The sequence below is a fragment of the Tachysurus vachellii genome, chromosome 5 (genome assembly GCF_030014155.1).
Source record: "Tachysurus vachellii isolate PV-2020 chromosome 5, HZAU_Pvac_v1, whole genome shotgun sequence".
Classification (NCBI taxonomy): domain Eukaryota; kingdom Metazoa; phylum Chordata; class Actinopteri; order Siluriformes; family Bagridae; genus Tachysurus; species Tachysurus vachellii.
Genome location: NC_083464.1, coordinates 31,255,936 through 31,268,128, shown reverse-complemented (window position 1 = coordinate 31,268,128; position 12,193 = coordinate 31,255,936). Strand labels below are relative to the sequence as shown.

The 12,193-nt window shown below is 42.9% G+C and overlaps 1 protein-coding gene across 1 annotated transcript; it reads right to left on the bottom strand.

Moving 5' to 3' along the window:
* Positions 1-124: 124 nt before the first annotated feature.
* Positions 125-11,746, bottom strand: si:ch211-183d21.1 (uncharacterized). Its single transcript, XM_060871156.1, has 13 exons — positions 11,552-11,746; positions 5,711-6,581; positions 5,442-5,622; positions 5,213-5,352; positions 4,586-4,833; positions 4,206-4,508; positions 3,141-3,387; positions 2,541-2,712; positions 2,287-2,432; positions 2,110-2,184; positions 1,858-2,007; positions 1,478-1,571; positions 125-1,376 (listed from the first exon to the last, which is right to left on the bottom strand). The coding sequence occupies exons 2-13, from the start codon at positions 6,528-6,530 to the stop codon at positions 1,316-1,318; spliced, it is 2,637 nt and encodes an 878-aa protein (XP_060727139.1). The 5' UTR covers positions 6,531-6,581; positions 11,552-11,746; the 3' UTR covers positions 125-1,315.
* Between the last annotated feature and the right edge of the window lie 447 nt (positions 11,747-12,193).

The window sequence follows — 12,193 nt, the reverse complement described above, 5'->3', positions numbered from 1 at the left end:
AAGCACATTCAGATACTTAATATTTCAAACAATGTCTAATAAGATCTTAGTGTTTACAGAAATTCCCCTAACGTTGTGTGCAGATGTTATTCGAACCAAGGACAATAATGAACAGTGTTCAGAGTGTGTTTATCAGGGACCCTGTTTATTCAAAACACAATACTGTAGTGGTTTTCCAAAAAAACGATAAGCAGTAACAGGAAAATAATCGATAACAGATGTTAAAGTAACCAATCATACGGACGATACGTTCGACATTGTGTAAAATCCACAGAACATTACATGGACACCTGAATGCATGGGGCTAATATTTAAAAGGAAACTTTTTTACTGTAAAAGCTTACACGCAAAAATCCGTAACAACACAAACGGAACTGCAGGAATATTCGAGGTCTATAAAAAAACATTTAAACAAACAGTAAAAAAAAAAACAAGTTGCTATGTAAAATTTTTTTAATAAAACACAGAGTACCTTTGTGTAAAAAATAAAACACTCAGTTTAATGACATCATAAAAATAAACTTCCTTTAAAATGTGCTCACACACACACACGCACGCACACACACACTCACGCACGCACGCACACACTCACGCACACACTCACGCACGCACACACGCACACTCACGCACGCACACACGCGCGCACTCACGCACACTCACGCACTCACTCACGCACGCACACACTCACACACGCACGCACACACTCACACACGCACGCACACACTCACGCACGCACACACTCACGCACGCACACACTCACGCACGCACGCACACACTCACGCACGCACACACTCACGCACGCACACACTCACGCACGCACACACTCACGCACGCACACACTCACGCACGCACACACTCACGCACGCACATTCACGCACGCACGCACGCACACTCACGCACGCACGCACACTCACGCACGCACGCACGCACACTCACGCACGCACGCACGCACACTCACGCACACTCACGCACGCACGCACACTCACGCACGCACGCACACTCACGCACGCACGCACACTCACGCACGCACGCACACTCACGCACGCACGCACGCACACTCACGCACGCACGCACACTCACGCACGCACTCACACTCACGCACACACACTCACGCACACACACTCACGCACACACACTCACGCACACACACTCACGCACACACACACACTCACGCACACACACTCACGCACACACACTCACGCACACACACTCACGCACGCTCACGCACGCACGCTCACGCACGCACGCTCACGCACGCACGCTCACGCACGCACGCTCACGCACACACACACACACATACACGCACACACACGCACTAGAGATCCATGGGTGAGTCATGTTCATTCAGCTCCATTGAATAGTAGTCTTGAGGCCGTCTGTGGAAACACACACACACACACACACACACACACACACACATCAGTCATTCTTAAGAACATATAAAACCAAACCCACCTTAATCTTTTTGAATGCTTACTTTTTCTTGTACAGATAGAAGAAGATGGCTCCTCCTAGAGCACACAGCAGCACCACTGTTAACACCAGTCCCACCTGCAGCCCCAGCGAGGACTCTGATTGGATGATCAAACTGTCAATCACTCAGCTGTAATAACTGCACTCCTAATACATGCCAAATAACTTCTATCAAAAACACATATTTATGAAACCTTTGTTTTAATAAATGTAATTGACTAAAGATTAGACACTTCAGTAATATATTATAGTCCAGGTGAGGACTATGTGTTACAGGGGGGTGTGATGATGATCCATGTTAAGTTGATGACTTTCCTATAACACTTTTTTTATTTATAACAAAACAACACTAACAGAAACAAACGGCCCTCCTCGTGTGTATACCTTTGTTGTAAAGCCGTTCCTGGATTATGCTGCAGGAGTGTGTGTGTGTTTTCTGTAGTGCCTGTGCCACAAGCTCCCTCTGGTGACTGGACAGTGCAAATACAGGACCTTCTGCGTACAGGCGCTCAGATATGCAGGTTAAATTCACACCTAATACACACACACACACACAACATGAACAAGAATAAATAAGAAAAGCTTTTGAAAAAAATGTATTTGATGGTAGGATGTACCTGTGTGTGTGTGTGTTACCTGCAAGGTGAGCACCAGAGATTCCACACTGACAGGAACGCTCCAGGAGCTCTGCAAACCCCTCCGCTGTACATGCTGAACAAGAACAAAGCACAAACACGCGTATAATCTCGAGCTCAAAACAAACACTTGCTATACAGATGAAAACAAACGGCTAGAATATAGACTTTAGCTTACTGATGTGAGAATCTGACTCTTGCAGGCACAGGTCCATGTGGACAGAGTGGGTGGAGTTTGGGCAGAGGTTTGGGAGGCGGGGCGTTGGGTAGGAGGCGGTCCAGGCAGCAGATAGGTTCATCGCACAGCGCGAGACGGAATCGTAACTAAACAACACAAGCGCAAGCCGGGTACGTAAGTAGATGTAAGTATAATAACCGGCATATATCAAATAAATCAGATGTATAAATTAAATCACACAACAAAACACACACCTGGCTACTGGGTGCACAACCTGATGGGTAACTGTGTGGAGAAAAGGACGCAGGCTTGATTTGTTAGAGAGCAAGAACACGTCCTGAACCTTCGATTCGCTGCTACACACGCTTGGCAAGCCGTAACACAACCAGACTGCACCGAGAGACGCCAGGGCAGGCAAACTCTGATCTGTGGCAAAGAATAACACACACACAAATATTACTGTTAAAATATGTTAAAATATTACTCATTTAAGGCACGGTGTGTACACATGTATACACGTGTATCTGATAGGTCTCTCCTCATTCAAGAAAATAAGAGTCTGAGCCTGTAAAACTAAAAATAACTGGCTGGGAACGTTGCCATGACCACCAAAGCCAAGATTTTTCATAATTTCAACCTGGACGTTCTTGGGTGGGTGGAGGTTCACATGGAAGACTGAAAACAATTACACAACACTAGGGGGAAAAAAAAAAAAAACAGCAAATGCTTCTCCAAACCATCAGAAGTCAGAAACCAAACAAAAAATAGATGCAGGAAAAAAAAAAGCAAACTGTTTTGAAATAATAAAACACTTATGTACTTCTGTTCACCCACACAAACACACTCACACTTACCAGCACTGGAATAGTTGGCCAGGAGGAAGAATCCATCGTTTCCTAGCGCTCCTTCTAGCGGAATGACGTGTCTCGTCGTAGCGTAGAGCTCGTAAAGCACTATGACCGTGCCATGTAAAGGAGCCAACGACGGGCCAGTAAGTTCCACAAAGACGTCGACTCCTAAGACTCCGCCCACCTCGTTAATGACCAGGTCTTTAGGGGGGCGGGGGCAATCGTTCTCTTTCATTGGCGTGGGAGACGAGACCTGAAAGAACAAAGTGTATCCGTTAGCAGGCCTTGATATAGCAACGAGGCTAAAGGAGCTAACGATGTAAACCACACCAAAAATTACTATGCAAATAATTGTTTGACATTAAACTCACAAATAATCGATTTCTTGCTTCTTTTTTAATTGAAAAAATATCAAATTTGTATTTTTAGTCATGAAAACAACAAGTACTACATTGATTTTGTTAAAAAATGTATTATTATGTATTTTTAAGGTCTTTCGAAAGACTGGTGAAATTCAATGTTGTATCTCTTTAAATGTCTTCGAGTTATTCGTTTTGTTTGGCTTTAATCATTTTTTTAGTCCTCACTGAAATTCTTACAAGGGGGGGCACGGTGGCTTAGTGGTTATCACGTTCGCCTCACACCTCCAGGGTTGGGGGTTCGATTCCCACCTCCACCTTGTGTGTGTGGAGTTTGCATGTTCTCCCCGTGCCTCGGGGGTTTCCTCCGGGTACTCCGGTTTCCTCCCCCGGTCCAAAGACATGCATGGTAGGTTGATTGGCATCTCTGGAAAATTGTCCGTAGTGTGTGATTGCGTGAGTGAATGAGAGTGTGTGTATGTGCTCTGCGATGGGTTGGCACTCCGTCCAGGGTGTATCCTGCCTTGATGCCCGATGACGCCTGAGATAGGCACAGGCTCCCCGTGACCCGAGGTAGTTCGGATAAGTGGTAGAAGATGAATGAGTGAGTGAAATTCTTACTCTGGCCACATTAAAAACAGAACACATTGAAGCACATGTTTAAAACAGTACTGGAGCTGTAAAATAGTGACAAGACAGGAAGTGTTCTTACCCTGAAAGAGTTCAGGTCGACGCGGTTTAGACCGCATCTGCTGAGGCTCTCGTCTCCGTCAAGTGACGTGGTGTCTTCCAGCAGGGGGAGTTGTCCTGGAGTCAGAGCTTTGATGAGATCTGCCCAGTCTCGGTCTGAACTACGCGATCGGTACACCAAGCCATCTAGGAGCCCATTCCTGGGAACGATGGTGTTCTCGATGGAGGGGGGGGATGTCGAACGGTATATCGCTATGGCATCTGGCCCGTTTTGGATAGTATTTGGTGGTAGAGCGATCTGCGGTTTGAGCTTTTCACTGCCAATCTACAAAAGTAACAAAAGTATGGATAATATCACAGAGACGTGATCCAACGTGAGACATCACAACTCAAGCAACTCACCAAGAAGTAGCCGTGATTGTCTGTGTAGTGTCCGTGGAGTTCAATTTCACGGTATATTTTTCCATTGTTGCCGTTGATCAGCAGGACCCAGATGCCAGTGAGTGAAGTCCGGCGGCCGGACGGATGCCAGAGTTCCACAAACTCCTCATCTTCCGCAGAACCTGGCGTGTCCGCGTTCACCTCGCTGATCAGGAAGTCGCCATCGTTGTCTGACCAGGGATCGAGAGGTTCGTCGGTCATGTTGACAGCTGCAAATAAAAAAAAAACTAATATTTTAACTATGATCATACTGATCTCAACTCCATCTTGGTGGTTTCCATGGTTTCTTTGGTCGAAGTCGCTGTTGCCAGCAAGCGTACTTTATTTTTTTAATTTTTTTACTTTTAATCCTATGTTGTTACATTTAATGCTTTTATAGGAACTAAACACCTTCTGACCAATCGGAATCAAGAATTCAACAGCACTGTACATAAGGACACCAAATCAGATGCCTTGGTGACACAAAAATTAAGACTCTGGAAGTTAATACTTGCATCCACCACCAGTGGTGATCTCCCCCATACAGCTGGTGTAAAAATCATTTAAAACATGGTTAGCAAAAAACAAAAAGCTTACAGGAGACCATACCAGTGCTGTAAGGGCAAGTGTTATACCACTTGCACTGGATGGACTCGCTCGGTCTCTGGACCTGATGTTGAAATACTCCGGGATCTCTCGCCCAGTGAGCTGCACCACACCGGGTGACGCAAGCATCAACTTCTGAAAACCTAGGAAAGCGAATCATGAATCATGAATCATGAATCAGACCTTGGTTTTAATGTCACAATTTGTTTCCTGATCTGTCTGGGAAAATGACCTGCTGTCGAGCTTGAAGGCTTTCCTGCCTGGTATGAGAGTCTCTGTGAGAATGGCACTCGGTGCGTTAGTAAGTCCGCTGCAGACGAAGGCATCGAGTGGTTGCAGTTGATTGAGCAGGCTGCCTTTTTGGAAATCTTCAACCTTCCCCTGGTACACCGCCAACGCCCAACCGTCTAAATCTGAAAAGTTAAAATGTTATTTTTGCTTACCACAAAGGATCAATAAGCAGCTGGAATACACATTTTGGAGGATAGTATCGTACTTTACCTGAAAAAGTGGTTGTGTTAAAATTTACAAAAACATTCCCAGGTTCACCGGCGTAAAATCCGACACTGGTCTTCACTGTGTCTGTCTGCACGTTGTACACCACCACCGCCATGTCCCCTCTCTCTGTCCCAACACTGATCTCTACAGGTCCTGTCAGTGCTCCACCACTTAACTGGATCCTGTTGATCCACAGGTGCCCGGGGTTCGACGGCGGACAGATATTGGGCCGTCCAGGGGTGGGTGCTGCATTTTGAAAGCTGTAGTAATTATCCGAAAGCCAACACCTCTGGATGGACTCGTCTCCCTCTATAAACTGATCATCCTCAACATATGGAAAAGAACCTGGTGTGAGGACACGTGACAACACATCGGCGGTGCCTGTTACTCGGCGAGATGTGTAAACTATGGCATCCAGCAGCCCGATAGCAGAGACGTTCCCGTTCTCAGTTACAGGAGCCCAGGATGGGCCGTACAAGGCGATGGCATCAGGGCCGTTCTGGACCGAGTTTGGTGGAAGCTGGATAGCTGGAGATGGCTGAAGCTTAGCCGAGCCAATGAGGAAGAATCCTCGTTCGTCGGTGCTGTGCCCGCTCAAGTCCACGATGCGATACGCCACATTGCCGTTGCCGTTATAGAAAACGAGGGTGTAGCCGTTCAGAGAGGTGGAGCCACCGCTTAGCGAGAACAACTCTACAAATTCTTCTGTGTCAAGGCTGGGATTATCGCAGTTCACTTCGCTGATTATCAAACACGAACGTACTGCCGACAAACACACGTAGAAGCTCGTCAGCAACAGAGCACCCGATACACTCGAGCACATGGTGTCCAACAAAAACCAGCAATGGAGATATAATAAGTAGGACAAAATGGCCTGGAAACAGAGTGGAAACAAAAGTCAGAGGTGCATAGAACATGATTTCTTGTTTGTTTAAACATAACACACTTCACAGTAACTTAATGCTGTAACTAAAGACGCGATCTGGCCGATGATGACCAAAGTTCCTTTATTTAACCTTTATGGAATTAGTCTAAAGTATCGCGGTACTCACGGATCTCAGTAACACGGTAGATCACCAACCTTTTTAAGACTGAGGGCTACTTCAAGGGAACTGAGTAGTACGAAGGGCTACCGGATTGATACAAACTTCCTCAAGAGCAAAATTGCACAGATCACTTTTTAATAATAATAATAATAATAATAATAATAATAATAATATTATGGTGAAGACACTGCTCACATGTCAATGTTAATTATTCTCCACAATTATTAACAATGATTTATACAACAATGATGGAAGGAATATTCACAAGTAATTTAGTCTTTTTCAAAAAAACATTTTTAGTTTAATGTTATGGTGTTTTCAATGAACACGTTATCTCTTCTTTGTCTGTAAATGTCTGTTAGTGAGAAGCCTGGCACTGCATTCTGCTCACCAGTGTACTGTAATCTGGTGAATAATTTGACACTGCAAGTCTGAGTGAGTCTATGTGTAAATGTGCATCAGTAAGGCGTGTTGTGTGTTAGTTCTTGATAAAGTTCATTTTATAAAAAGCTGGTTCACAGAGATAGGTTGAACCAAAAAGGCAGGCAAATTTCATAGCTGCTGTTCATACACCACTGTACTTTTCTGTGTCCACAAGGCACCAAAAGTTTGATGCAGACTGATGGGCTTTGAGGTGGAGGTCATTTTGCAACGTTAGGATTTCTATCTCTACCTTTCCAGCATCCAAGTTGAACAGAGCACTTAGTTGCTCAACAGTGCATGTCATGTCCACTTGCATGAAAGGATTTTTAACGTCTTTTTCTGTCCTTAATGCGCCGCCGGGTGGGTAGTTAGCATTGAAACTTTTGTGACACGTACTGAAGTGTCTCGCCACATTGTACCGCTTTGCCGTCGCAACAGTCGTCCCGCAAATGAGACACACACTTTTCTTTGACTGACGTAAAAAGTACTCTTCCTCCCAAACACTGTGAAAATGGTGTGTTTTCTGTCGCTTTTCTGCCATTTTTTGGGGGGTAAATCACAACTAACTCCTCATCGTTGCTGCACCACTTCCTTGTGTCAGGAGTCGGACGTGACGTGCGCGCAATATTGACATTTGACTTCAGAAAAGGCCAGAGTTCGTTATATACATTAAACATTTTTGTTTTAATTTTTTTTTAATGAAATAAAATGAAATTAAATATCGTCATTTTAAAATCTACGTTAATGCAAGCATTTTTTATTCAAAAACTACAGCAAGAAAATATTTTTAGGCGGAGATATATTTTGACCAGTGCTATTTTTAGAACGTGCCTCTCGGGCGCCTTAAGTGCTCCTTGAGGGCGACCAGGTGCCCGCGGGCACCGCGTTGGTGACCCCTGCGGTAGATCATTCAATTCTTTTGAAACACCTGGAGGATGAAGTAGGTATCAAGGGGACTGCTTTAAGATGGTTTAAGTCATATTCGCATGAAAGAACTTTCTTTGTGAATCTTGCAAATAACTCTTCTTCGCTGGCACCTTTAAAATTCCTCAGGGTTCTATTTTGGGGCCCATTTTATTTTCGTTGTACATGAAACCACTTGGCTCAATTTGTCGTCGTCACGACATCTCTTATCACTTGTATGCTGACGACACTCAATTATATTTGCCTTTTAAAGTTGGAAATTTGAACTCGCTACAGCCTTTAGTACTCTGCCTGGATGAAGTCAATGGTTATCGCACAATTTTCTTCAATTAAATGAGAAAAAATCTGAGATAATTATCTTTGGTCCATCAAAACTTAAGGAAGCTATGTCTAGTGCTATCGCCCCACTGGATATACCTATAAAAAATACTGTTAGGAATCTTGGTGTTATTATTGACTCTTCCCTCAGCTTTGACAACCAGATTAAGTCAGTAGTAGAGTAGTTTTTATCAACTTAGACTGATTTCCAGGCTGAAACCCATCCTTAATACTAAAGACCTACAGGTCATAGTGCATGCTTTTATCACCTCAAGACTGGACTATTGCAACTCTCTGTATGTTGGGATAAGCAAACACAATCTATCTCGTCTACAATTAGTGCAGAATGCAGCAGCTAGGTTTCTAACTGGCACAAAAATTAGAGAACATATAACTCCAGTATTATCTACTCTTCACTGGCTTCCAGTCCACTATAGCGTCGCTGTTGGGCGAAATCCTCGTATCTCCAAAACCGTTATTTTTCAGGAAATTAAAAAATCGGCGTACCTTATCTGCAGTACACAGGGTTTAGTCCGCGTTGCAGTGGATTGTCTTGCGCTAAATTCCTGTCCTCAGACGAGCACCAGAACTAGCGGGGGTCAAGATTTTTTTTCTTTGAGCCCAGTGTTTTGAAGACATTTACCTCAGAAGACGTGTTGATTCGTTGCGACTCTTCTTGAGGAGAAATATGACGTGAAGCTCTCCCGCGGAGTGAGGAAGAGGTGGACAGTTGAAGTGTCCAATGGAGTTATGAGATTTGCGCTCAAGCTATTTTCAAGACTTTAGATTGGTTAATAACTTGTAAAAATAACAGACCCACGTGGGGACTGACCAATAGCATCGATATGTGAAAAAATATGAAATTGACCAAATTTGGACATACGAGGTTTCCGCCCGACAGCGACGATAGAATTGATTTCAAAATACTATTGATGGTTTTTAAAGCATTTCACAACATCGCTCCAAGTTATATCAACAACCTCTTAAAGGATCATACTCCAGTCAAGTCACTGAGATCAGGAGATAAACTTCTACTGGCAGTTCCCCGTTCCTCAAAAAAATCTAGGGGCGACAGAGGGGCTTTGCACATTCGGCAGGCCTCAACTTTAGAAGGTTTTAAGTCTCAGTTAAAAACTTATCTTTTTAATTTAGCGTTTGTTGAGAATAGACCTTGTTTAGACATAGTTTCTTGATGCTTTTATATATTTTATTTCATTTTATCTTTTATGTATATTATTTTTCATTTGTTTTAATTTTCTTTGTTATAATCGATCTGATATATATTGCTTTATGCTTTTTGTAATATTGTGCAGCACTTTGAGCAATTGAAATTGCAGTAAAATGTGCTATATAAATGAATAAGTTGAAGTTGAAGCATCAGCAGTTTTTAACACAAAGTAGTGAACCGTAGCTGATGGACAATCCACAGTGAACCGTAGTTGATGACTCCCTTGTGTACGGAGACCTATTATGTTTGACACTGATTATTTTCCTATAACAGTAATCCCCCAAGTGTGTTATTACTTACTTACTTATTTACAGTATTGTGGAACAATTGTTTGGGAACTGTTTTGGGAACTGTACGATCTCGGATCGCAAAACCCTGCAGCGGATAGTGAGGACAGCTGAGAAGATCATTGGGGTCTCTCTTCCCTCTATCATAGACACTTACACCACACGCTGCATCCGCAAAGCCAACAGCATTGTGGACCTCACACACCCCTCACACACACTCTTCACCCTCCTGCCATCTGGAAAGAGGTACCGAAGCATTCGGGCCCTCACGACCAGACTGTGTAACAGTTTCTTCCCACAAGCCATCAGACTTCTCAATAACTGAACTGTACTGTACTGAGCACAACATACACACACATCATCTGTATGGACTGCATAGACCCTCACAAAACACACACACTGACACATCATACTGTTTACATGCTGTTTACAATCCATCAAACTGTTTACATGCTGTTTTGCACACTTTTTCTGCTGTTTTTGCACAAACTGTCCAACGTTTCAGCCGTTTTTGCACATATTGTACAATATCTCAGTCATTTCGCACATACTATACAATATTTAAGTCATTTGCTGTTTTTTTTGCACAATTCTATATATTATCCCAAGGACCTGCTGCTAAGAAACTGTGTTCATTCTAATGTTAATGCACCAAATATTGTTTGAACATTCAGTATTCACATACAGTATTTACACCGGGCGGTCAGCGCTGTTTCTGTTACTGTTTATTGTCTTTTGTGTATTGTATTTTTTGTATTGTCTTGTAACTTTGTGTCTGCACTGTTTTTTGTCCTGCACTGTCTTTTGTCCTGCACTGTCTTGTCTGTCTTGTTTGTCTTGTCCTGCACTGTTTGCACCAGGTTGCACAGTTGCACTTTATGTGGCTAAGACTACTTACAAGTCTTTAGTCCTGTCTTTGTGTTATGTAGCACTATGATCCTGGAGAAACGTTGTCTCATGTCACTGTGTACTGCAACAGCTACTGTATATATGGTTGAAATGACAATAAAAGCTTCTTGACTTGACTTGACAATAGTTTACATTCAGAGTAATAATGCTACAGGAGGAAGACGCCCATTTAACATCAGTCATCTTTTTTTTTTATCCATTTATAGTTACACTTTTGTTTCAAAGATAATTAATCACCAGCTTTTGACCAATCAGATTTGGGGATTACTGATTATTGATTACTTAGAAAAAAAAAACCCCTGTATTTACTACATTTGTGTCAATGCACGTTACTTATGATGCCAGACTGTGCTGACAGGACCGTACTTCAGTACTCAGTACTATATTAAAACAGCAGCTAACTGCTAACTCTACAGTATACTTTAGCTTAGTGACGCTGCTTCAGTTTATTTATTATTTCTGTTTTCACGAGAGAAAGAGAGAGAAAAGGACCAAAGCCTGTTGTTAGGAGCTCGAACACAACACTGTGTGTCTACAGCACTATAGAAATGTTATTAATAACACGACAAGGCTTCTAAATTACTGATAAACTTAAACTTCATGTCTGTTTACCTCACAGAAAAAAACCCTCAAACTAGCAGTGCTACTGAGGTGAGTTAGACTTAAACACTGTCGTGTTTAACATCGACTTAAAACAACAACCACTTACCGTAACACTTCTGTCAATGCCTGAGAGATGTTTGGACAAGTTTAGAGGTTGTTTTTGTGTTCTGTTGCTTCTTTAGTGTCCCAAAATCTTCCTGACAAAACCCCCCACTTTTCTGTCATTCTCCTCCCCCAGTGCCTGGTAATGGATGGGAGATTCGCCAAAACGTCGGTTCTTTTAAATGACTCTTTAAAATGACTCGAATGAACGAATCGATTCTCTAAAGTTACAAAAGTATGGGTGAAGTTTAGAAAACAAAAATATGTGGGGTGTGAGAGAAAGAGAGATACAGAGAGAGTGAGAGAGAGAGAGAGATACAGAGAGAGAGAGAGAGAGTGAGAGAGAGAGAGAGAGACAGAGAGTGAGAGACAAAGAGAGAGAGAGAAAGAGAGATATATATATATATAGAGAGAGAGAGATTCAAAACAGTGAATTGAATCAAAATGTGCGTGGCGGTAAGACTCGAATTTTTCTGGTGTGCGTGTGCTTGTGCGTGTGCTTGTGCTTCGCATACAGATATAATATGTGCAAAATGAAGTCCTCACTTTTGGCTTGAAATGGATTTGTCCATTTCAAACTAAAATCTAAAAATCACACAAATCTAAATTTAGAAAGCAGACATGGAAATCTAATTCGGAAGAGTGA

What these genes read in the sequence shown, in the direction of transcription:
- si:ch211-183d21.1 (XM_060871156.1), bottom strand. Translation starts at nt 6,530, where the DNA reads ATGTGCTCGAGTGTATCGGGTGCTCTGTTGCTGACGAGCTTCTACGTG. An exon ending in GTTGTGCACCCAGTAGCCAG is followed by an intron (nt 2,433 to 2,540) that starts GTGTGTGTTTTG and finishes TGTGTTGTTTAG; the next exon opens with TTACGATTCCGTCTCGCGCT. An exon ending in CTCTGGTGCTCACCTTGCAG is followed by an intron (nt 2,008 to 2,109) that starts GTAACACACACA and finishes TGTGTGTATTAG; the next exon opens with GTGTGAATTTAACCTGCATA.